We start from the raw sequence: 26,802 nt of genomic DNA on the forward strand, positions 1-26,802 counted from the left end.
AGGCCATCCTGTAAATTCTTTACAGGATAAGCTTCTGGGCAGGGAAGTGGGGTCAAACAGTTTGAGAGTTATTTCAAGAGGCAGTTGCATGCTGTAATTTGGGATGGAGATGATTATAGGTTTCTATAGAATGATGGGGTAGAGGGGTTGGGTGGCCTTTCTCATCGATACTCCTTTTTGTGAATTCTTACACCATGATACCTCCTTTTGTTTTCCTTCCTTTATCCCCAACTTTGAGTAGGTCGTGAGTAATCATGAGGTTATAAGCTCGACTGCTTCTATCCCCATCCATATATGCATGGTACCTTCTGCAACATCATCCATGAGCATGAGATCAGCTTTACCTGCCTTTCACCACCCTTAATTTCATGATTACATCATCCAGTTGTCAGTCTGACACCACTTATGAGCCAGAATTTTCTCCACATCAAGATTGACAAAACTGAAGTCATCCATTTCAGTTTGTGCCAGCAACTTTCTGCCCCAGGTGTGAATTCAGTCACTCTTCCTGGCTGCTTGTTTAAAATGAACCTGACAGCCTCACTATCCTGTGCAACTCTGGGCTGAGGTTCAAACCCCACATCAGCCCATCATCAAGATCGCCCTTTGCTTCTTTAATATCACCCACTTATATCATTACCTCACCTCTGCTGCTGAAACCATTATCTGCATATTTGTCACTCCCGAGCTTAATTTCTCCAACTCTTTCCCTGTGGCTGCTTGAGCTCTACTTTACACAAAACTCAACTTGTCCAGGACACTTTTCTTGTATCCTATCCCACTCTCTTTTGTCCTTAATGACCTTTATTGATACCTCATCTTCTCTTCCCTACCCCTGACCCCCAATGCATAGATTTTAAAATCCCCATAAATTATTTTTAATCCCTCCTCAGCAAACTCTACCATATCTCTATAATCCTCTCCAACCCCACACCATGTGAAATGCCCTCTACTCTTTTGACTCTGGATTGTTCCTTTACCCTACCTCCCACTCCACTCCCATGCCTCCTCCACTCAGTGGAAAAGTATTGTCACTATGCCTCTACATTCTGAAATTCCTTTGTCACCCCTCTCCTCACTTTCATAAACCCCTCCCTCTTCAATTGATGCCTTTGACCACTGCTCTCCACTTTCATCTCGGTTTCTTACCAGTGGCCAGTTCAATCATGTTAAGGTAAATTTTAATATTATCTTAATTGAGATAAATAATTCCAAAAGATTATGATCAACATATCCTCCCCTGATTGCACAGTCATCTCTGATATCTCAGGGCTTCATCCTTGGTCCCCTCTACTTCATTATATGCAACCCCATGACAATATCAGTTTCTACACGCTTGATACTCAGCTTTACCCCTCTGCCTTCATCTGTTGCTATTCTTTCTGGCTACCTGTTCAACATTAAGACCTGGATTCATTAAAAGTTGCTCCAGTTTCATGCTTGTCAAAACACAACCAACCTCTTTGGCTCCACACTGATTATACCGTGTGGCGTATTGGCACTGGCCTTGACTCCATCAACCTCCCCAGCTGTGACCTCGTGCTAAATCATGAGGTGCAGAACCTTGATGTATTGCTCAACATTGAGCTGCGTTTCCTTCCATTACATACATTCCATTAACCAAAATGTATTTTCTTCCTCCTCCACAAGATGCTAGCCTCCACCCTTACACGTCCTACTGCTTCCAAAACCCTAGTTAGCACCTCAAGGCTAGACCTCTCCAACATTCTTCTAGCGAGCCTCCCCATCTTAACCCTCCATGTTCCAACTCATTCAAAATATCATAGCCCAGGTCTTCACCTACCAAAATTCTGAACATCTCCCCTTTTTTCCCCAAGAGTCCCCATCCTCCATTGAGTTAATTTCAACATTCTTGCCCTCAATTTCAAAGGCCTCATCCCATTCCATCTCGTCCCACCTACCTTGGTGATTGCCTGCAGCCCCACATTCTCACATGCAATCTCTGCTCTTCTGACACCATGGCCCTAATAGTAAAGGGAAGGCGGAGAGGGAGCGGTGGGAGGTTTAGCGGCTGGGAAACTCGGAAGTACGGGTTTCCCAGAGGTCCTGCCGAATTGAACGGCAGGACCTAATTAACAGTTTTTGAATTGGTTTCCTGGCTGCAGCCAGCCAGATAGAGAGGCTGGCTGACTATCGGGCGGGTAGGCCTGCGGTTCCAGGCCGCAGCCGGGGAGAGGAGGGATGGAGGGAGGTGAGTCGGACATCGGGGGTGGGGGAGTCGGACATCGGGGGTAGATTGCGGGGTGGACATCATGGGGGGTGTCGGATATCGGTGGAGGGAGGCAGACATCGCGGGGGAGAGTTAGACATCGGGAGATCGTGGGTTGGACGTCGGGACTCGGACATCAGAAATTGGACATTGGTGGGGGCTGGGTCTGATCACAGGAGGGTGGGGGTCCGATCGTGGAGGGGAGGATCCGATCATGGGGTGGGGGGGGGTTGGGTCGGCTGATCGAGGGGGTCCGATCGTGGGGTGGTTTACAGGTTAGCTTGGTGGGCTGGGGGAAGCACACCTGTTCCTCCTGGCCCATGAGCAGAGCTATTCGATCCAGCCGTTCTCACCTCCCTTCAGTTGCCGGGTTTCCCGAGGCCGGGAAACCTGGTCAGCCAGCATTAAATCTGGTACAGAGATACAATCTTAGACACACAGCCTCATTAAAATATTTTAATGAAGGGCCTGACTCCGGAGAACAGGTTAGTTCCTCGCTCCCCAACCTGCCTCCATTAAAACCGGAAGTGGGCGCATTGGAGGCGGGTTGGGATCAGGTTTCCCATTTTTTTATTTTTAACCCTCCACCCGCCTCCCCACCCCCACCCATCCTGGGGGGTTAAATTTCCCCCCCCCCCCCATGTTATTCTTTGCCCCCTAATCTATCCACTCTTTCAGCTACTATGCTTCTGTCCTCTGGAGTTTCCCATTTAGTTCTCTTTTGTCTGTCACATACCTCACTGGTTTCAAAATCTCAAAACTCTTCAACCTCCCATCCCAACTTTTTTCCCCTTTTTTCTTTCCTGCTTTACTTCTGTTGTCTTTTTTAAACGTCTTTCATTAGGTGGCAAAATGGACATGCAAATTGATTGGTGTTGATATAACAACTTACACTTGTACAGTGCCTTTAACAGAGCAAAACATTTCAAGATATGTCACAGAGGGGTGGATCATACACTTAGGCAATCCGATTTGCCGCAGAGCAATATGGGATAACAAACATCTGGGTGTAGAACAACACTGCTGGCACCATTCTGCTTCCATATTTTATAAAAGGTATTCTGACTTGAGGTTTGTCTACTGACTCTATAGTGAGTATGTCAGCTGACTAGACATGAAACTTAAAAGCAAAATACTGCAGATGCTGGAAGTCTGAAATAAAAACAGAAAATAATGAAAACACTCAGCAGGTCATGCAGTATCTGTGGAGAGAGAAACGTAAGGTTAATGTTTCATCTTCCCTTAACCTTCTCTACCCGAAGGAGAACAAACCCAGCTTCTCTTATCGCTCCACATAACTGAAGTCCTTCATCCCTGGTACCATTCTGGTTAATCTCCTCTGCACCCTCTCCAAGGCCTTGACATCCTTCCTAAAGAGTGGTGCCCAGAATTGAACACAGTAATCCAGCTGAGACCTAACCAGTGGTTTATAAGGGTTTAGCATAACTTCGTTGCTTTTGTATTCTATGCCTATATGTATAAAACCAAGAATCCCGCATACATTTTTTAACAGCCTTCTCAACTTGTCCTGCCACCTTCAAAGATTTGTGTATGTGACCCTCCGGATCTCTCTGTTCCTGCACGCTCTTGTTGCTGCACTTATTGGACTCATTCATTCTCCCAGAATTAAGACAACAACAACTTGCATTTCATAGTATCATAGTACGTTACAGCACAGAAGGAGGCCATACGGCCCATTGTGCCTGTCCCACTCCCCTGCTCTTTCCCCATATCCCTGTAATTTTTTTCCTTCAAGTATTTATCCTATTCCCTTTTGAAAGTTATTATTGAATCTGCTTCAACCACCCTTTCAGGCAGCATATTCCAGATCATAGCAACCCTCTGCGTAAAAAAAATGTTTCCTCATGTCGCCTCTAGTTCTGTCTATGTCCTCCTGAAGTATGTTACTATCCTCCACATTATTTACTACATTTCTGAGTTTCGTGTCATCTGTAAACTTTGAAATTATACACTGTACACCCAAGTCCAGGTCATTAATATATATCAAAAGGAGCTGTGCTCCTAATACAGAACCCTGGAGGACACCACTTCCTTCCAGTATGAAAAACAACCGTTCACCAGTACTCTCTGCTTTCTGTTCCTTAGCCAATTTTGTATCCATGCAGCCATTGCCCCTTTAATCCCATGGGCTTTAATTTTGCTAACAAGTTTAAATAGCACCTTGATATAAAAGGTTGTCTCCAGGAACTTCACAGAAAAGAACCGGAGTGGACGTCAAGCTTTGCATGACTGTTAGAAGTTAGTTAAAGTTTTGCTCTGAGGGGTTTAGAGAAGGCTTTTAAAGGTGGTGAGGGAGTTAGGAAGGTGGATAGTTGAAAGGAGAGAGTTGCAGTGAGAAGGGTCAAGATTGCTGCAGACCTTTCATACAATTGTTCTGATATAATATTTTCTATATCTTTGCTTCTGTAAATCATCTAATTGTAAATAAATTTGAGCAATTGTTTTATTATGTGTGCAGAGTCAAGCATTTAATATTTTCCACCTTTTTCAGATTAATGGATATACTGAAAATCCTTTGTAAGTCCCATAAGCATTGCATTAAATAGGTAATTGCTGGCCTTGGGCTACACTAACTCACTATGGCAGAAAGTGTTGGTTACAGGTTTAAAATAGAAAAGGGCACAGTGCTTATGAAAATGCCCTGTCATCAGGCTATTTGCGTGAGAGGACGGGGGCAGGGAAACAGAGGAAAGTATATATCAAAGAAGGCTTTGAATTTGAAGCTTAGTTTATGAAATCTCCTGAAGGAGAGAGTCACCAAAATCAGCTGCAACACTGCTACTCCAATCCCAGGGATTGACATTGACTCCTTTCACTCTTTGAGAATGTGGATACTCAAAACTAGGAGAACCAGCCATTCCTTGTCATGCTTACACTATCAGAATATAGGGAGAATGGATTGGGATTTATATGAAGCAATATATTGTGATGCCTCATCTTGCTTCCTCAATCATCCTACATAAACGGACTCAATTGCAGCACTATTAGGAACGCCACTTAACATTTTCTGATTATTTTTCCAAGAGCTATCAAGACAGAGGACAGTTTTTTTTTAACCCCCCACCCCCCCTCAAAACACACATACACACAACACAGACACACACGCCCTGTGTCTGGATACATAGGCCAGCTCCTCCCCCTGACAGGGCCTAGAGCCTGAAGGCGGTGGGGTGGGGATGTCCGCTGCTGCTGCAGGCCTCTAATGCTGCTGTAAAGCAGCTGCTGGCATTGGGGCATCCTGGCTGCTATCCAAAAATAGCAGTCAGAATGCCTCCGGTGCTGATCGCTGTCCCAAAGATACTGTTGTCTTTGCCTGGCTGACTTTGATCCTCTCCAGTGACAATAGGGCACAGAGCCTAATGTCCAGTTCTGAATGCCCCTCAAAATGGGCATTTTTCTGATACGAAGAATGTAAATGAGGCTGGGATCGCCCCTGCCACCTCATTACCATGGCAGCCTTTAGCATGCACCGATTTCCGGGGAGCCCAGAAATGCCAGGGCAGCTTAAAGGGTGTGGAGACCTGGTGTCATAGATCTTGGCCCCTTTTTCCTGTGCTTTGTGCCCGGGGACTAAACATTCCTTCTACACAGAGCGCATTAAATCATCCCAATATCACTCTTCATATCAAGACATTCAGTATAGTAACAATTAGTTTTATGCATGCAAAGGTAAACATAACGTAACTGTAAACCTATTATAGCAGCACATTAGGTTTAATACAACATAACGCTTTCATCATTACAATAGCATAATCTTGGCTGGGTTCAACTTAATAGAACATAACAATAAAGCTCAATTTCCAAAATTACAGCATGTGCTCAGCAAATTTCTCTGTAGTTTATGTAGAAACCATTAAGTTTTATAAATTGGATGATGTTAGAGAAAGACATTTAACCTCTGGTCAGGTAGAAGACTAATTGATGAAACCCTGTGCAGTGTGCTGATCTCGGTCTCTATGGTACATAATTAGTAAATTGTCTGCAGTCTTTCTCCCTAGTTCAGCAATGGTAGTCTCCATTCCCTAACTCCTAGCTAATACCTTGCACATACTTGTACTGTTAAACTATATTTCCACCATCTTATACTACTTGGTTGACGAATAAAAACAAAGAACATTGGAAGTATGCCATCTGAAAACGACTGGTGTAAAAACACCGGCTGGTTAGTAAGTATTAGTTCTGCTGTATGGCGGCCATGCTAATTATCTGCATGGCTCTTGCCTGCTGCTCTGCCTTTGCTCAGTGCCATTCTGACTACCATAGTATTCATTTGGGGCTAAGGGATTGGGGATCAGAATAGGAAAGATGACAGTCCATTTTTTTAAAAATATGTATTCACAAAGTTTTACAAAAATTGAATCATCTTGTGACCACTCAGTACAGATTGGATGTTGAGGCTGGAGTGATTCCAGTGTGTTGGATTTTATAAAGAGATTGCAAGGTGTAAGCGTGAGGCCCAGAGACCGAAAGCTAAAATGTCATAGGTCAATTATTTAGTTAGAAATAATCAAGAAAAAATAGTTATGTGGAAAAACAAAGAAGTCAGCCCACAAAGGAACAGTGTGTGATTTATTATTTTTTCCCAGTTTTTGAGACATGAGACCAAATGACGCAAGTGGAATTTGCTTTGATTATTACTGTGTTCATTTGCTGACTGTGAAATAAAATAGTTTCACAATTGATATGCAGCCTTGCTCCAAATGTTTTTTTTACAACACAGAAGGAGGCCATTCAGCTCATCGAGCCTTTGGAATGATTAGAGAAGCAGACGTGAGGGCACATGCAAAAGACACAATATCCAGTCCAGATCACAAAGGGGATCCTGTTGTTGCACCCCTTCCCCGAGTTACACTATCACTTAATTAGATAATAGACATTTTGGGCACGCTGTTGTAAACAAGCTGAGCATTTCACATTCAGAAGTGAGCAGCACCATTGTACCCAAGAGAACATCTAAGATAGACCCAAAACTTGTAACAGTGCTCTATATAAATGTGAGTTCTTCTGCACATATGGCAACTGCTGCAGTGTGAAGAGACTATGGCCACAGTGACTGCCCTTGTACATTACGTATTCCTTAGCACACTGAGTTTCCTTTGCAGCTTGAAAGATGCTAAACCTACCTCATGCACAACATGCAAAATCTAGATGGATGATAAATTACGGAATATATTCGTGTATATGGACTAACTTTTAAAAGGCATATGATAAAGTACCGCATAATAGCCTTGTTAGCAAAATTGAAGCCCAGGGGATTAAAGGGGCAGTGGCTGCATGGATACGAAATTGGCTAAAGGACAGAAAGCAGAAGGTAGTGGTAAACAGTTGTTTTTCAGACTGGAGGGAAGTATACAATGGTGTCCCCCAGGGGTCGGTATTGGGACCACTGCTCTTTTTGATATATATTAATGACCTGGTTTTGGGTATACAGGGCATAAGTTCAAAGTTTGCAGATGACACGAAACTCGGAAACGTAGTAAACAGTGAGGCGGATAGTAATAGACTTCAGGAGGATATAGACAGACTGATGAAATGGGCAGACACATGGCAGATTAAATTTAACGCAGAGATGTGTGAAGTGATTCATTTTGGTAGGAAGAATGAGGAGAGGCAATATAAACGAAATAGTACAATTTTAAAGGGGGTGTAGGAACAGAGAGACCTGGGGCGCACATACACAAATCTTTGAAGGTGGCAGGACAAGTTGAGACGGCTGTTAAAAAGGCATATGGAATCCTGGGATTTATTAATAGAGGCATAGAGTACAAAAGCAAGGAAGTTATACTAAACTTTTACAAAACATTGGTTAGGCCTCAGCTGGATTATTGTGGGCAATTTTGGGCACCACACTTTAGGAAGGATGTCAAGGCCTTAGAGATGGTGCAGACGAGATTTATTAGAATGGTACCAGGAATGAAAGACTTCAATTATGTGTAGAGGCTAGAGAAATTGAGGTTGTTCTCTTTAGAGTAGAGAAGGTTAAGGGGAGATTTCATAGAGGTTTTCAAAATCACGAAGGGTTTTGATAGAGTAAATAAGGAGAAACTGTTTCCAGTGGCGGAAGGGTCGGTAACCAGAGGACACAGATTTAAGGTAATTGGCAAAAGAACCAGAGGCGACATGAGAGAAAAAAAAAATTACACAGCGAGTTGTTATGATCTAGCATGCACTCCCTGAAAGGGTGGTGGAAGCAGATTCAATAATAACTTTCCAAAGGGAATTGGATAAATGCTTGAGAGAAAATTTGCAGGGCTATGGGGAAAGAGCAGGTAAGTGAGATAAATTGGATAGCTCTTTCAAAGAGCCGGCAGAGGCACGATGGGCGGTATGGCCTCCTTCTGTGCTGTATTATTCTATGATTCTACAGGGGTTATGTTGGATAACCCCCGAAACTGGGCGTGGAGATCGCGGTGCGCGATTAACGTGCACCCGATCATTGAGATGCAGGCGGCACATAACATTCGCGCTGCCTGGTGATTTACCTGATTGCTGCGTCCAGCCAACGCTACCTGCGCTGTTGAGTGGCTGCTCACGAGCAGGGGGCCCAAATATCATGAGTGGCTAGCACCACTTAAAGGCAAGGTGCAGTGTGGCTGCAAGAAGTGGTGTAAGTCAATTGAGCAGTGAATCTGTGCTGCAATATACTGCAGCGTGGTGATGATGGGAACTCTGGAATTTTTAATGAGCAACAGAGTCTGAACTGAAATCAGACATTGCACATGTAAAACACAGATCCCTACGTTTACAAACTGTTGGGCTATTTTAAAACATTAAATAAAGGTTGCGCACTACTAAATCCCACATCCTCCAATCTGCATGGCAGACCCCACCAATCTGCCGATCTGAGTTTGTATCGGGCCTGCAAAAGAGCATGCATCAAGCTTCTCTGATGATGTGCTAGAGGCCTTGGTGCAAGAGGTGGACAGAAGGAGGGACATCCTATATCCGCAGGGGGGCAAGAGGCCCTCCAGACATATGCTCAAGAGGCAGTGAGACGAAGTCAATGCCAGGCGTATAGCACCACGAACATAGAATCACAGAAAGGTTACAGCAAGGAAGGAGACCATCTGGCCCATTGAGTCTGCGCCGACTCTATACAAGAACAATCCAGCTAGTCCCACTCGCCCGCCCTTTCCCCGTAGCCCTGCAAATTGTTTTCCTTTGAAGTATTTATCCAGTACTTCAAAGGACTAATGGAGGCTTGGTATAATGCAGGAGAGTTCTGTCGGGGCTAAGGTGTGGGTAGCTAAAGTTAGATAGGTGAATAGATCGTAAGTAAAGGCTATTTTTCCATGATAGCTCATTGGCCTAATGCATTGACTTCCTCCATCTAAGTGTCTTTTGAGTAACAACTTGCATTCGTATAGTGCCTTTTAACATCCTAATGTACTTCACAAGAGAAAGTGTGGTCTGAGCAGTAAGAAGAATTGGAAGAGTTTACTGACTGAAAGCACAACTGAAATGATGGGTTTTGGGAAGAATTTTAAAGGCAGGTAAGCAGAAAGAGAGGTAGCAAGGGAAAGAGGTTTAGGGAGGGAGCCCAGAGGGTACAAGCTACACTGAAAGCTCTGCCACTTTGTGAGTGAGAAGTGCACAGGAGGTGAAGTTGAAGGATCACAGGGACTGGAAGAGGCTAGACCGGTAGGGTGGGGCATTGCTCAATTAGGGACTTGTAAACAGGAGCTAGATTTTGAATTTGATACATTGGAGGAACAGGAAGGGGTTCGGGGATTCACTCAGGGGGTTGTGAATCTTTGGAATTCTCTACCCCAGACGACTGTGGATGCTGAGTCATTGAATATATTCAAGGCTGAGATAGATAGATTTTTGGACTCAAGGGATATGTGGATCGGGCAGGAAAGTAGAGTTGAGGCCAAAGATCATTCATGATCTTACTGAATGGAGGAGCAGGCTCAAGGGGCCGTATGGCCTACTCCTGCTCCTATTTCTGATGTTCTTATGAAGCCAGTGGAGGTCGGCAAATGTTAGGGTGGTGAAATTGTAATTTGTATAAGATGGGGCTCAGGAAGCCAGTAAAGGAGGTGTTAGGGAATTCTTGGAGTAACAATAGAATAAGTAAGGGCTTCATTGGCAGTGAGAGTTAGGTAGGGGTGGAGGTGGGCAGTGCTACAGAGGTAGACAGATGTGATCTTGGAGATGGATAGGATATGGGGTTTGAAGAAAGTGTATAAAGATCTCTGTCCATTGGCTCAATTTCCCCCTGCTCCTGAAGGCGCTGACTCTTGCTGAAGTACAATTTCACAGGAACTAACTGCCTTCCACTCCCTTGCCCAAGTAGCCTTTCTTCGTGTGAACCTAGACATTGAGTGCACACAGGTTTTAGAATAGTGCAAGGCATTACAGCCGAGTCTGATCCTTGCCTCTCCCCACTTTTGATGTGCGCTTTCCAGCATTGATCACTGGATAGGTGATCCACAATGTGAAGCCTTGTTACTTACCATTTTTTCCTTCTTCCTAGCGTGGGGTGCTGAGACCAATTGTAGCATCCTGACTGAGGCTGACTCAGTTCCTTCATATGGCTGCACTCTCAAAAGGGTCTTTTCCATTGGACTATTGACCAAACCGTTTTGTCATTTAAAAAAAACACACACACACACACACCCCCCATTGGACCATGGACCAATGGTATCTTTCAGCCCTTTGATGGGGGATTCGGTGCCAAGGGGTCATCAAGTTAAGATTGTCACTAAGAGCGAGGAGAGAAGTTACGAGAAATTTATCTTCAGCAGAGAAGTGTTAAAGTATGGAAGGTTTTGCCATGGAGTAGTTGAGACAGAATGGGCTCAATTTTAAACTTTAGATTGTGGGTGCGTTGGGGGTGGGTGCGCTGCGAAAATTACAAAAATGCAGAGCGGGTTCAGAAGCCGGCTCCAATCCGCCGACTTCCGAGTTTCCCACAGATGCACCTGTGTGCACGCAGGCTTCTAGAATCTGGAAGTCTCGCCGACAATTAAAGCCGCGGGATGATAGTTAAAGAACCAAATGTACCTCATTGAGGTACTAAAGGCACTTTATTTGTGACATGTTAGGTAGTTAGAATGATTTTTAACCTGCCTGGGCAGCTTTTCACTGCTTCTGATTCACGCCTGGTGAAACCAGGCATGAGGGACCAGATCAGGCAAAAATAAACAAAATAAATTAAATAACAAACCATTGCACAAAGTTCAAACACTAATTCACCTCCCTTTCCACCATTCTCCGATGTCCAATGTCTCCCTCTCCGATCTCCCCTTCTTCCCCCCCGATGTTCCCCTGATCTCCCCCTCTCCAACCTGATGTCCACCCGACCTTCCCCTCTCCCCTCCCCAATCTTCCCCTCTCCCCTCCCCGATCTTCACCTCTCCCCTCCCCGATCTTCCCTTCCCCCCCCCCCGATGTTCCCCTCTTCCCCCCGATCTTCCCCTCTTCCCCCCCGATCTTCCCCTCTCCCCTCCCCGATCTTCCCCTCTTCCCCCCCGACGTTCCCCTCTTCCCCCTGATCTTCCCCTCTTCCCCCCCCGATCTTCCCCTCTTCCCCCCCGACCTTCCCCTCTTCCCCCCTGATCTTCCCCTCTTCCCCCCCTGATCTTCCCCTCTTCCCCCCCGGTGTTCCCCCGATCTTCCCCTTTCCCTCCCCGATCTTCCCCTCTTCCCCCTCCGATCTTCCCCTCTTCCCCCCGACCTTCCCCTCTTCCCCCCCGATCTTCCCCTCTTCCCCCTCGATCTTCCCCTCTTCCCCCCCGACCTTCCCCTCTTCCCCCCCGACCTTCCCCTCTTCGCCCCCCCCCCCGATCTTCCCCTCTCCCCCCCCCCCGATCTTCTACTCTCCCACCCCCCCCCCGAACTTCCACTCTCCCCACCAATCTTCTGTTCCAGCGCCGGATGACGCTCACTCTCTCTTGCTCTCCCCCACTCCCCCACCTCGGCATTGCCTGTTGGCAGCCAGCCTGTCAATCAGGAGCTGCCAGGTGCGAAACCCGGAAAGAACTTTAAATCACCATCAATTATATTGCGATCGCGTCGGAAACGATAAGTTTTTTTAAAATTCGGGTTTGCCACGCGCACCTTCATCCCCCTGCTGCCAACCCGCCACCATTTCAAAATTGAGTCCAATGTGTTGCATCTTTTAAGGGAAGACTTGATATACATTTGAAGTTGAAGAAGATATAGGGCTATGGGGTGAGCATGGAACACTGAGATTAGTTTTGGATAGCTCTAGCAAAGAGCCAGCAGAGACATGGTGGGCAGAATGGTCACCTTCTGTGCTATGGAAGTCATTCATTGTCAGCACCACCAAACCATAGCACTCCTTACCTCAATTTATCTTTGTCTTTCAATCTTTCCATACCCAATGTTAGTATTGCGTCACCAGCATTTTTAATTTGACTTGTCCTCTCCAACCTCAATGATATCTTCCATTATGGGCCTTATTCCTTCACCTAGGTATCTCAGTTTTTAAAAAAATGATTTAAGAGCTGAACTACCTATTGCTTCTCCTATCAGGCAGTTCTGTGTTTGTTATCTTAGCGAATAATCTATTGTAGTAATTGTTTTCTACTATGTCAACCTGTGACAGTGACTAAGGGCTAGAGAGCAGAAAAATTAGGCATTTTCCACTCCTGTTTAGTAGCTAGTGATCTGTGCTGAACAGTAAGTATGTGTGAACTGGATCAAGGTCGTCTGTGATGCCATCATTGGTCAAAGACCCTGTCAACATTTTGCCTACTACATTTACACATGCAGATACTGAACAGCTGCTGATACTTTACTCCAATATAAGTCAACGTTTCAGGAGAGGAAGGGAGAACATGTGGAAGCAAAAAAACCCTACCTTTATACCATTACAATAACTGTTGGACACAAACGTGATTATATAAATAGCCTTACCAAAGCCAGTTGGACTAAATGTTAGCACCTCATACTGATGTTGAGTTGAAAAATGCAGGGGTATTGAACAGAGGTTTCCATAAATTCCTAAAGGTGGTATATAGTTTGCCCCAGGAAAAAATGACTCCTGTTCTGTTTAACACAGGGGAAAAAGTCCTCAGATAATGTCCCATTATCTGTATAATAATAAGGGTAATTTTCATTTAGAATTGTGGTGTGTGCCTACATTGCAGCAGATTTGTGGCTTAAGTTCAAATTTTTTTTGCATTTTTCAATCTATTAATTGTTCAGCTAATTGGGTAATCTGAACAATGTGGAAAACTAGCCATAGATTTAAAGGGAAGCACTGTGGTGTAACTGTGGTGTACAACAATGGATTGAAGAAAGTGTATTTAAAGTGTTAGACTGTAATTCTCTTATAATATGAGGAAAGAGAAATCATATCACCACACTTGTCTATGAGAAGCCTTTACTTTACAAGACATTGTACGTATAAATACTATATGGGACTGGTGGTTTGTGGGAAACCACCATGGATGTCTTGGGCATCAGTGGATTAGGTCAACCACAACACAAGTGATTTCTGTACTATATGTTTACCAGTCATTACAGAACATTACAGGGAATTTATTCAGTATTTTTAGTTTAAGATTTTTCTGTGCATTTACCTCTCAGGGTACACAATGAAAAAGATTCACATCATGTTATGTGGTCTCGAATGTTTATCATTTAAATTGTCAGTTTGAGCCTGAAGCTTGGAGGTCACAAAGCAATTGTGAGGGAAACATTGGGATGAAGTCACGAGTTGTTGTTTCCCGGACTCCACCACCCCCCCCCCCCCAAACTTTAACTTCCCAGTACTGAATCTCACCACAGCAGTGTTTCATTCATTTGTCCCATGCCAGTTGGCACAATCCTGCCTGATATGTTTTTCCTCCCCTGCACTTTCATCAGGACCCACTGCAGGCTCTCTTCTCTATCACAGTTTCTCTCACTTCCCTGTCCAAATCTTGCCTAGTTTCCTCATCCACTTCCCTCCTAGATTACAATATGACCTGGTTTCTCCCTCCATAGATATTCACACAATTGATTACATGGCTCATTTTGAAGTCATATGACACCAGTACATTACAAAAAAACATTTCAGTCCCCCCTCAATGGAAGCACAAACCATTAAATGTAAACCACCAAACTGCAAAGCACATTTGCACAAATCATTTTATCTCAAAATTCAAAGTGTACTGTTGTCCATAGAAATTGAACAACAAACTACCTCTTCTATAGTAATGTCTAATACATTCCCACGCTATACACTCAAGCTTCTACCAGCTCTCTTTGCCTTAACAAAAGAAAAGGCCATTCAGTGCAACAAGCCCATTCTTTTGACAGACAATGGGCAATCTATTCTGCTATGGACTCTACCAATCCATTTCTTGAGGATAGGTCTGCAAAGCTTTTCCTTATCCCCTGAAGTAGGTTGAGCAGGAAGCCTGAATACCTACCATGTCCAGTCAAGGTTTAATGAGATTGTGCTTTTATTTTGGATTTTCAGGCTAATGGCTTATATCTGAAAGGGTTTATTTTGCTTCATCATCACTGATGAAATTAGCTAATACTCTCAAAAGTTATTGAGTTGGCCTCAGTTGTATGAAATCCTGTAATATTTGTATTTGGAGTTTTATTTGCAAGAAGCTTATTAATGAATTGATATCTGACACCAATGTCAGTGTTTGTTGCTGTTCCATGTCTGTAATGTCAGATTGATGTGTGTGGAAATAGCCAAATAATAGATTCCAAACAGTAAGGCTGATTTTCTAAGGCAGGTGCTGTCTGGGAGTATTGTGGGAAGTGCACTGTGCCGGGAGCCCTTAATGGTGCATGATTTTCCAGTTGTTCATCATTACCATCAGGTGCTGCTGGAGGTGCAGTACTGAGCTCAGTGAGAAAAATGAGAGCAAGTCCTGGCACTGCCTGGGCCCTAACAGCATCTGCAATATTAAAGGGGCAAGTCAAACGGAAGCCCCAGAAGATAAGCTGTCAAGGGGCAACAGGGGCACATTAGACTCTGCTGGGAGATAGAAGGGCAATGTGGGCATTGGTCTCTCTGCTGGGAGGGGATGCGTTTCTGATGTCAGCCAGACTCCTCAATGCTTTCTAACCTGTTCCAGCTTGTCCATTACATTGTTTATAACAGCACAACCTGTTCTTATCCTGCATGTATTAGACTCCAGCTTGTTTCTGTCTTGTTTGTAATTTTTTTAAATTTTCATGTGATATAACAATTACTTGGTAGGAAAATTATTACTTGCTCTTAGAATCCTTTTTATGAAAACAAAATCAAACCATTCAAAGGTCACACAGTAGCATTAGTGGTGTCCTTACAAAACTGACACTTTACTTATTTTAAGTGTCTAAATTTGAGCCTGATTGTAAAATTAATGATAAGTCGAAGACACAAGTTGCACTTGACGGCTGTCTTCGTGGGTGAAAAAATTGTTGGGGAATTGTTGGGGTGAAAGAGCTGTCCATGTCACTTTGTTGTGACAGCATCGCATGCAAATGACGGGACAATGCATTTCAATGCAATTTACGTAGCTTCCAGTGTTTCCATATTATGTTTCCCAAACACTTTTTTCATTAATATATTTTCCCTTTAAATTTATACAAATCTCAGTCCAGTTAAACATGATAACCAGGCCACTTATTCAAAGCAAATCAGCTTTGACTTTAAAAATATGAAGGCAGTTTATTTCATGCTTTTATTACACAGGCCATGTATACTTTAAAGAAGGACACCATTTCTTTAAAATTGCCATCCAAGACTGGTACCTATCCGTTAATCATCTGTCTGTCTGTAATTGTTTGCCTGCATTATCTTCCATATATTGATGAAAGATACATGTCATTTCTTTTTTTTTTCTTTTCCTTTCCCCTTTTTGTAGACCTAATTGAGCCTGCTAGTTTTACTAGTCCTCCTAGTCCTCCCCCAACCACAGGTCAGTATGCCCGCATGCATTTAGCCAGACTCTCTTGATAACTTTTATTTTGGAAACTGAGAGAAAAGTGGGGACTTTATATTTGATTTCTGTACTATACTGCCTTAGCTTTGATGTTCCTCATCATAATTTTTAAAGAATGATATTCCCGAACATCTTAGGGAAGCTGTAAACTGTTCGATTATCCCACGCATTTTGGAGGGAGTGGGAAGGAAACATTAATCTTCAACAGATTAATGAATTTCTGAAGCTTGCTTATGATGTGTTCCTTTTTCTAATCATCTTCTTTGTTGCCTAATTAATTCTCACTGTTAATTCTTACATTATGCACTGACTTACCACAGTACCTACTCCATGGTGACCTCATTTGAGCACCCTTATTCACATCACACCTTGCTGCTGAGATAGAGATGCTATTATTCCAAAGAGTACTGACCTACGCTCCCATCAAAAAAGCTCAATTTGTCCAAATACTTGAAGAGTACTTAAGTACCATTTATGTACTTAGGCAAATTTTAGCATTAAGCATGCAATAATTATATCTCAATTAAATAGTAAGGCAATGCAGAGCTGTGCTTATTTTGCTTTTTGATTTGAAAATATCTAGTGCATAGGATATCACCGCTAATTGTACAAAATCAATTATTTGACATCTTGCACAATAGACAAATTATTCATTTGTTTGCAGTAATTTTAGAAACTGAGAGGTGACTGAAGCTCCACATTTGGTGGTGCTAAAGCTAAATAGATTACAAGGTGTGGTTTTAAGCAGTTTACCCCAGGAAGGTCCCATGTTTGATCCTTTTGCCAATGCTGAGTTAGCAGATATTAGCTAGAGTGGACGTGAAAGCACAATTGGTCTCTGTCGCTTATTTTCCCCTTCCTTAGCCCATGGATCTAGCTCCTGGTCCTGATCGCTAGAAGTACGTGCGCATTATGTCAGATTTGAACAGTATGATCTTGGCTGTGATGCCCCACATTGTCAAATGACCGGCCTACACTCACTCACTCACTATCGGGCTCACATGTGACAAGTAACTACTTGGGTGATGTACCGTAGGGTCACCATGTGCCACCTGTGAAACTGTACCTCTGCATAAGTCACCACCTTCAGAAGAAGGGGGTAATGGGACAAATGAAAAATTAGATGACAAAACAAAAATCACTAAGACTGAAAAGACACTTTTTAAATTTAAAACATGGACATATAATGTAAGGTAGATATTCAGGAGTTTCACTTGATTGCCCTTTGGGGGGGACAAGGAGAAACTTTATAAGACACTAAAGTGGGATTAAACTGAATAGCTCTTTTTCGGCTGGCACGGACACGATGGGCCGAATGGCCTCCTTCCATGTCATAACTTTCTATGATTCTATGATTAATGGGCTGGATATGCGATTATATCACTTCTGTAGAAGAAGTGGGCTTAATGAGCTGAATGCTGTTTTCTTGTTCCATGCTTTGTGTTCTTAATTGTAAACAATTTTACAACACCAAGTTATAGTCCAGCAATTTTATTTTAAATTCACAAGCTTTCGGAGGCTTCCTCCTTCGTCAGGTGAACGATGTGAAGGAGGAAGGCTTTCGGAGGCTTCCTCCTTCGTCAGGTGAACCCCAGTCCATCACCGGCATCTCCACATCATGTGTTCTTAAGCAGTACAAATAAATGAGGTTACACAATGGATGAATGCATTTCCTTTTAAGTGCACACTGCTTAAAATATTTTGGTATACAAGGAGCTGAAAAATAGATTCCGAAATTCAAAATGACAAATTATACAATTAAAATTTACCAGCAGTTAAACACAGTATGACCTAACTTGAGTGCTTTTGGGACAGTTATTAGGATTCAGCTCTGATGAAAGAACAAACCATTCTCATGCATTTAAACAAGTTATTTCACTAGGTACAATCCTACCTATTTTGTGGAACTCTTTGGAGTCTTTTTTATATCCTGAATCTGTGTGGAATGTCATCTTTAAAACTTACAAAAAATCAAATTAGCAGAGATTAATTTTGCTAAATAGCTTCCATTGCCCCTTCCATGCTTCCAACAGAACCAGGCTAGTATTATATTATGAGCTGTTCCTTTCATTCCTAGAATCATTTAACATGTCAACACTTTTAATGTTTGGAAAGATATTTTAACTGAACCTCAAGTAATTTGATCTTATTTGTTTCTGAGTTCCTTTTGGTAAATGGCAGTGTTGGTTTTACTTAAATATTTAACTGCTAATGAACACTGAATTTTTATAATCACAAGAAGGTAATTGGGCTCAATCTGTTCCTTAATGACAGATCAACCCCACCTCCATGTCTTCCCTTTCCAAAAATACATCAAAAGGTTTCATAGAATCATAGAATGTTATGGCACAGAAAGAGGCCATTCGGCCCATCGTGTCTGTGCCGGCAGAAAAAGAGCTATCCAGCTTAATCCCTCTTTCCAACAGTTGGTCCGTAGCCCTGTAGGTCACGGCACTTCAAATGCACATCCAAATACTTTTTAAAATGAGTTGAGGGTTTCTGCCTCTTTCACCCTTTCAGGCAGTGAGTTCCAGACCCCCATCACCCTCTGGGTGAAAAAATTTCTCCTCAGCTCCCCTCTAATTCTTCTACCAATTACTTTAAATCTATGCCCCCTTGGTCACTGACCCCTCTGCTAAGAGAATTAGGTCCTCCCTCTCCACTCTATCTAGTCCCGTCATAATTTTATATACCTCAATTAAATCTCCCCTCAGCCTCCTCTGTTCCAAAGAAAACAACCCCAACCTATCCAATCTTTTCTCATAGTTAAAATTCTCCAGCCTTGGCAACATCCTCGTAAATCTCCTCTGTACCGTTTCTAGTGCAATCGCATCTTTCCTGTAATGTGGTGACCAGAACTGTACGCAGTACTCAAGCTGTGGCCTAACCAATGTTTTATACAGTTCTTGCATAACCTCCTTGCTCTTATATTCTATGCCTTGGCTAATAAAGGAAAGTATTCCGTTTGCCTTTTTAACCATCTTATCTACCTGTCCTGCTACCTTCAGGGATCTGTGGACATGTACTCCAAGGTCCCTTTGTTCCTCCCATTTATTGTTTACTCCCTTGCCTTGTTTGCCCTCTCCAAATGCATTACCTCACACTTCTCTGGATTGAATTCCATTTGCCACTTTTCTGTCCACCTGACCAGTCCATTGATATCTTCCTGCAGTCTATAGCTTTCCTCCTCACTATCAACCACATGGCCAATTTTTGTGTCATCTGCAAACTTCTTGATCAAGCCCCCCACATTCAATTCCAAATCAATAATATATACCACAAAAAGCATGGAACCCAGTACTGAGCCTTGCAGAACCCAACTGGAAACAGTCTTCCAGTCACAAAAACACCCGTCAACCATTACCCTTTGCTTCCTGCCATTGAACCAATTTCCCTTGAATCCCAAGGGCTTTTTGTAGTATGGATCGATTCATACTATCCACCTCAAAAGCCTTCCTTGGTCATTTATTCCACGAGCCTGTTACCCTTTGGGTGAAAAACTTCGACCTGACTTCCCTTCTCACTCCTCCCTTTCTAATTATAAATTGCATTCCCTGGTCTGGAACCCCTCACCATTAGATGCAATTTGCCTGCACCAACTTTGCCAATTATCTTGAATTATGAACCCAGAAGACTGGGCTAAAAGATCAGTTTAGGCAGTCATTATTTAGTGACATGTTGCCTTTTATTAATTCCACTTAACAATTATTTTATATTGTCTAATTTGATTAAACATTTTTTGTATTGCTTTACAATTAACTGTTCAATCTGACGTGAGCAATGTGTCAGACTATTCATGTGGCAATGTGTGTGAGGCTATTAAAATATTGTGGAAAGCGCACTCGTGTTAAATTTAGGTTAGGTGCAGCCCAATGGCTCAGTGAATAAATGCAGCATGTGGTGGGTTAGTGAGCTATATTAACCTGTAACATTCCAGATTTGATCCCTGATCTGTTCTGATTTATGTGAGTTCATCCAGGACAGCAGTGACGTTGCTATTGTTGAATAGGGATAAAGCATGGCAGGGTTTCAACTCCTGATAGTTATCCAGTGGTTCCTTCTCTAAAAGCCTTAGATTCTCTAAATGTATGAGTGTCAGGTGAGGTCGAGATTGGGCTCGGCCACGATGCCACATGTGCTTGAAAAGCCTGTCAACACTTGCTGTCTAGGCTCACACACGAAGGGTGGGTGGGGGGTGTTTTGGTGACATTCCAGAGAGCTGCCAATGTGTTTTGAGCTGTTCCCCAGAGTGTCCCACCACCCTCAGGAGAGTGGGAGAAAATTAGGGTGGGAAAAATTCAGTTCCGTTGTGGCTTTCAACCAGAAAAATATACAACATTAAACCAGTTCTTTGTAATTGGTATGATTAAATAACATAGTAGTGAATAGGAGATTGTTGTCTATGAAGAGTTTATGAATTTATAGTGTAATCACAATGAATGCAATCAGTTACATTTGGTGATTGAAGAAAGCTTTTTAAAAGAAATAAAAATTAGGACTGATGCAGTATTCTTTTACCTCCTGGCTCCTGGTTTCAAATCAAGCCATGACTAGTGGAATGAGTTTTTCCTCTGTAAGTGTCCAATGTGAAATGAGTCTGGTCTATCTCAGTCCAGTTCATAGTGAGCATGGACCCATTGCAGAAAACTATCCCTAATTTGATACTTGATTAGCAGAATGGATGATGCAAGAAATATGAAAAACTTCACACTGATGCAGTAGGGCTCTTCTGAGGTTAGGACTGCTGTACATTATGGGAACAGAGTAGAAGGAGCTTTATTCGGCACCTAACCATTGAACACCTGATCTGGGCTTGCATCGTACTAATGTTGAATGCCTGAAAATAGAAGTGTTTTATACCTGCGTTGTGAGCACAAAATTCACCAATTTTTTTTAATAAAAAGGTGCAGCTGATTCGTATACTGAATTTTCTTGATTACAGAGTGTTATTTGATTCCATCTGCTGTCCTCAGTGTGACATGACTGGCAGCCTAATTATTGTTCTTAAAAAAACACTATCTGTAATAATTTTACTTCTAAAGGTTTGTTTTTCAAATTGTGCAGTAATTTATGATTTCTCTTATTTTCATAGTGCCAAGCACAGAGCATTATGGGATCACCGGCAGTGCCGAAGTTATTTTATCCTGGTGGTGCCTGGTGATGGCATTATCCTGCCTGGTCAGCATATACTAGCAGAGGGGGAAACGTGCAAGCCGCAGCGAACATAAGGAACCATGAAGAAGTTCAAGAGTCTCTTCCAAGTGCTGGGAACTGGATACAATCTGGTACAGTTCATTCACGGAAAAGTGTGAGAATCAATCAGCAGTACAAACACAGGGATGTGAACCTTTCCTAGAATTACTGATTATGTAAATGTCTAAATTATATTCTTTTCAGGTTATCATCAAGTTTTAACGTAGAACTCATTGTCCTCTATCAAGCTTTGTAGGCTGTGGAAGTTACTTTTTGAGAACATATATTGTAATATCTTGCATATAAGCTGCAACGCTTAACAAACTAGGTTAACCCCACCCAAGGTGCTGGATACATGCAAGAAAGATATGCCACTTGCATGAGATTTCGTAGCCTATAATAAAATTTAATCTTCATCATTGCATCGTAGCATCACAGGGCATTCAGTGAAAATGGGGCCTCATGTGTGTAGTTCCAAAGTTTTATCAGAAATGTTTAAAAATATAAATCAGGGAAGCCCATTTCTACTACTGAACAGACTGACAACAAGAGAAGCATCCATCTCAAATAATCATTTGTAAAACTATTAGAACGAATGTCACAGGAATTCCCTTTAACGCACTCCAGTTTTCTTCTAAAATTCCACGCAGTTGTAGAATAGTTTAACTGAAGAAAATGAGAAAGAATCGGTCAATCGTCTGTCACACCTCCCCACTTTTATTTTTACCCTTCGCCACCCCATCCGCATTTGAAGTGAAATTTCAAATCAGGAGATGTAATTTAAAGAAAATGGTATTCTCTTTGGTTTTTTAAAAAGATTTTCTCGTTCAATGGAGAATCTGTCCTGCCCCTTTGCATTGTAATTTTGGAATAAATAGGGGAAAAAAAACCTGAAAATACTGGAAATGTAAAATAATAACACATTGTTCTGGAAATAAACAGCATTTGAAAGAGAGTATGGCAGGTTAACATTTCAGGTGGGAACCTTCATCAGAACTGGTTCTATTCTGATGGAAAGTCCCATCCAAAACATCAACCTCTCTTCTTTTTCAGCTGCTCACTTAACCATTTACTATTTTGTTTCCTTGTGGAATAAACTGGCATAAAGGCATAATTTTTTTCCACTCTTGCCCTTTGTTCTGTACTTGATGGCTCACCTCTGTGCAGCCTTCCAGTTTAGGATGCAGGTGGGCTCATCCAGGCTGGGTGCTTTTGTGGCTTTAGTATCTATTGTGTGTACTGTCTCTTTAATGATATTTCCATCTATAGGCTGTAACTTTTATGAAGTTGCAGCACATATAAACCACACCTGTTTATAAGTTAACAAGAAATTATTATTATTATTTTAAATTCTAGCTCATGCTGGGGTCAGGAGAAAGTAAGAATGGGAGCCTCCAATAAAATTTAACATTCTCCATGTTACAAGAACTCTACCGTTCAATTATTTGCTCAGGTGGCTGTGCTTCTAGTTACAACAAAACCAAAAGTCAAATCTAGGCTTCAAAAAAACAATCTGTGCCAAATCCTGTAGCCTTTACACATGCATAGTACAACTTCAGTAGTAATGGTGCCCTTGGGAGGATCTATGTTCTAATAGCACCTTCAGCGCTGAAGCATGCAACATATTAAGATATTAACTTACTCATTTTTTTTTGCCTACATAAAACCTGGAACGAGGAAGAATGAAAATCAAATGTTGCTTTTATTAAAGAACAAAAATAACTAGTAATTATACAATTGTACATGGTTTGTAAGATCTGGGGTTTACAGGAGCTAAAACAGTAAGTAGTGTTCAGTAAGGAATACCTTTATAAATGTTCTCCAGTTATAATCTTAAATTATTAAAGTGGAATTATCTTTATTCAAATGTTTAAACTTTTTTTTATTTTTATTTGCTTGGCAAATATTGCAACATGATGATGCAGTTCACTACAAATAGTATAATTTGTTTGTAATGCTATCTTGAAGAAAATGATGCGCAGATCTTCTTCTCCCATCCCATGATCAGACCACCTCTTTAAAGTGCATTATCTTTATGAAGGAGAGTTTGGCAAACCTTTTGTTACTTGTGGAGGAGGGAGTGAAGCTAAAAAGGTGTGCATCATTTTCAATCATGGTGCCCTCAAGTGCAAGCAATGATGCATTTTTGATGCCATTTACATTGAGTCATGTGTTTGACAATTTTGTTTTGGTTCAAACAATTTTTTGTGAGGATTGTGCCCCTTTTTGTGTGTGTATGTGTAATGGTTCTACATGATGAATTTAGTTGACTAACTGCAGTGTTGCAAATGGTAAAATTTATAACTGCCCTATGACAAAGCAGATCAAATACACTTTTTTTTCTGAAAAAAAACTCCAATCATCCCAGATATGACACCAACTTTAGACTTAGTGTTGCCACTAGGATTTGAATAAAGCATAATGCTGGATGCGTGAAATATTCATACCAGGTTCACTCAAGCTATGAAAAACATACAACAGTACAATTATAAATGTTGTCCTTCCAAAAGTACTTGAAATAATACATTTTTGGTTTAAAAATAAAGCAGAAATAGACCAGGGAACAATGAAGAAAATGCAGTGTTGTCATTAGTTAATCTTTAGCTACTAACATAATACAGGAAAAAGTGACTTGGGTCAATATATTTTAATGTTGCACCAACACTGACTGGTGATGCTCTTTAATCACCTCAAATTGCTTTCACCACAATTGACAGTAGTTATACATCTGTAACCTTTAATATTTCACTAACATTATACAACTCAAAATGTTCTATCCAGTCACAACCTAAGTTTGGACGGACAACATTTATAATTGTACTATTGTTTGTTTTTCATAGTTTGAGTGAGCCTGATAATTAATATTTTACACATCCAGAATAATGCTTCATTAAAATCCTAGTGACATCACTTAGCATATCTGAAATCTAAAGCTGGTGTCGTGTCTGGACCGATTGGAGATTTTTTTCAGGAAAAAAATATTTTAAGAATATTTTGGGGAATGATCTAACAATGTCTTGAGTTCTGCTACCTGCCTGAGCTGCCTGTAGTGATTTGTGATGTGGAAAATAACTTTTACAACAAAAGGCTGATTTTACTTTCTTACTGAAATTTCAACAGTGCTATCAAATTTCATCCTTCACTTGTGAAATTCTCCAGTTATAATTCATCCACTCTAATATGTGAAGTTTTGATAGAAAATATGGTTATAGTGCTGTGCATCAAAAAATGGGGTGCCTAGAAGCTAATGTATGTAACAAGAAGGTGAGCAAAATAGTTGATTAAAACAGTGACTTGCTTATTTTCTAGCCAAATGGATTTTATAGCAATAGATTAAATCACTGACATATACCACTGATTTTCCAAATATTATGGACCAACAGTTTTGTATTCTGTTTTGAATTCAATAATAGAGAATTATTGATGGTACAATAAAGGTAATTGGGCTGTTGTCAGCCCTGCAATAGCTGTGTTAAGTGCAATGTCCCCTGTAGAACTAAACCTGAGGTCTTCAGTTTGATCCCTAGTCTGTGCTCCATTAGACTGTTCCCTCCGCAACACCCTGGTCCACTCTTCCATCACCCGTTCCCCTTCCCATGGCACCTACCCGTGCAAGTGCAGGAGATGCAACATCTATATTCGCTGCTCACGATGTGGTCTCTTCTACATTGGTGATTGGGTGATTGATTTGCTGAACACCTCCGTTCAGTCCGCAAACGTGATCCTGAGCTTTCAGTTGCTTGCCATTGTAATTCTCTGTCCAACTCCCACTCTGACCTCACTGTCCTCAGCCTTCTACACTGTTCCAATGAAGCTCAACGGAAGCTCGAGGAACAGCACCTCATCTTTCAGTTAGGCCCTTTACAACCTTCCGAACTCAACATTGATTTCAACAACTTCGGATCATAACCACTGCTCCCATTTTTTTGGACAGTAGGTGCTGGTAATGGTTCTGCTGTTGCTATTTACAGCTGCTCTAGACCCATCTTTTGTTTCTTTACTTAGGAACATAGGAACAGGAGTAGGCCATTCAGCCCCTCGTGCCTGCTCCGCCATTTGATAAGATCATGGCCCATATCCCTTAATACCTTTGGTTGCCAAAAAGCTATCTATCTCACATTTAAATTTAGCAATTGAGCTAGCATCAATTGCCGTTTGCGGAAGAGAGTTCCAAACTTCGACCACCCTTTGTGTGCAGAAATGTTTTCTAATCTCGCTCCTGAAAGGTCTGGCTCTAATTTTTAGACTGTGCCCTCTACTCCGAAAATCCCCAACCAGCGGAATTAGTTTCTCTCTATCCACCCTATCTGTTGCCCTTATTATCTTATAAACTTCGATCAGATCACCCCTTAACCTTCGAAACTCCAGAGAATACAACCCCAATTTGTGTAATCTCTCCTCGTAACTTAACCCTTGAAGTCCGGGTATCATTCTAGTAAACCTACGCTGCACTCCCTCCAAGGCCAATATGTCCTTCCAAAGGTGCGGTGCCCAGAACTGCTCACAGTACTCCAGGTGCGGTCTAACCAGGGTTTTGTATAGCTGCAGCATAACTTCTGCCCCCTTGTACTCTAGTCCTCTAGATATAAAGGTCAGCATTCCGTTAGCCTTATTGATTATTTTCTGCACCTGTTCATGACACTTCAATGATCTATGTACCTGAACCCCTAAGTCCCTTTGGACATCCACTATTTTTAACTTTTTACCATTTAGAAAGTACCCTATTCTATCCTTTTTTGATCCAAAGTGGATGACCTCACATTTGTCTACATTGAATTCCATTTGCCACAGTTTTGCCCATTCATGTAATCTATCAATATAGCTTTGTAATTTTATGTTTTCATCTACACTGCTTACAATGCAACCAACCTTTGTGTCATCGGCAAACTTAGATATGAGACTTTCTATGCCTTCATCTAAGTCGTTAATAAATATTGTGAATAATTGAGGCCCCAAGACAGATCCCTGTGGGACTCCACTAGTCACATCCTGCCAATGTGAGTACCTACCCATTATCCCTACTCTCTGTCGCCTTTCGCTCAGCCAACTTCCTAACCAAGTCCGTACTTTTCCCTCGATTCCATAGGCTTCTATCTTAGCTAACAGTCTCTTATGTGGGACCTTATCAAATGCCTTCTGGAAGTCCATATAAATAACATCCATTGACGTTCCCCTGTCCACTACTTTAGTCACCTCTTCAAAAAATTCAATCAGGTTTGTCAGGCACGACCTACCTTTCACAAATCCATGCTGGCTCTCTCTGATTAACTGAAAATTCTCGAGGTGTTCAGTCACCCTATCCTTAATTATAGACTCCAGCATTTTCCCCACAACAGATGTTAGGCTAACTGGTCTATAATTCCCTGGTTTCCCTCTCTCTGCTTTCTTAAAAAGCGGAGTGACGTGTGCAATTTTCCAATCTAGAGGCACAGTTCCTGAATCTAGAGAACT

The 26,802-nt window shown here is 41.9% G+C and overlaps 1 protein-coding gene across 2 annotated transcripts in view; it reads left to right on the forward strand.

The window, feature by feature from the left end:
• Positions 1–23,132, forward strand: part of negr1 (neuronal growth regulator 1) — a 457,516-nt gene extending 434,384 nt beyond the window's left edge. For both annotated transcript variants that reach the window (XM_067990328.1, XM_067990329.1), the window contains one exon: positions 21,251–23,132. In XM_067990328.1, the coding sequence (XP_067846429.1) occupies positions 21,251–21,351 (101 nt within the window). In that variant the 3' untranslated portion in view covers positions 21,352–23,132. The remainder of the gene's footprint in view (positions 1–21,250) is intronic.
• Positions 23,133–26,802: the final 3,670 nt, after the last annotated feature.

This window comes from Heptranchias perlo, chromosome 9 (genome assembly GCF_035084215.1).
Source record: "Heptranchias perlo isolate sHepPer1 chromosome 9, sHepPer1.hap1, whole genome shotgun sequence".
Classification (NCBI taxonomy): Eukaryota; Metazoa; Chordata; class Chondrichthyes; order Hexanchiformes; family Hexanchidae; genus Heptranchias; species Heptranchias perlo.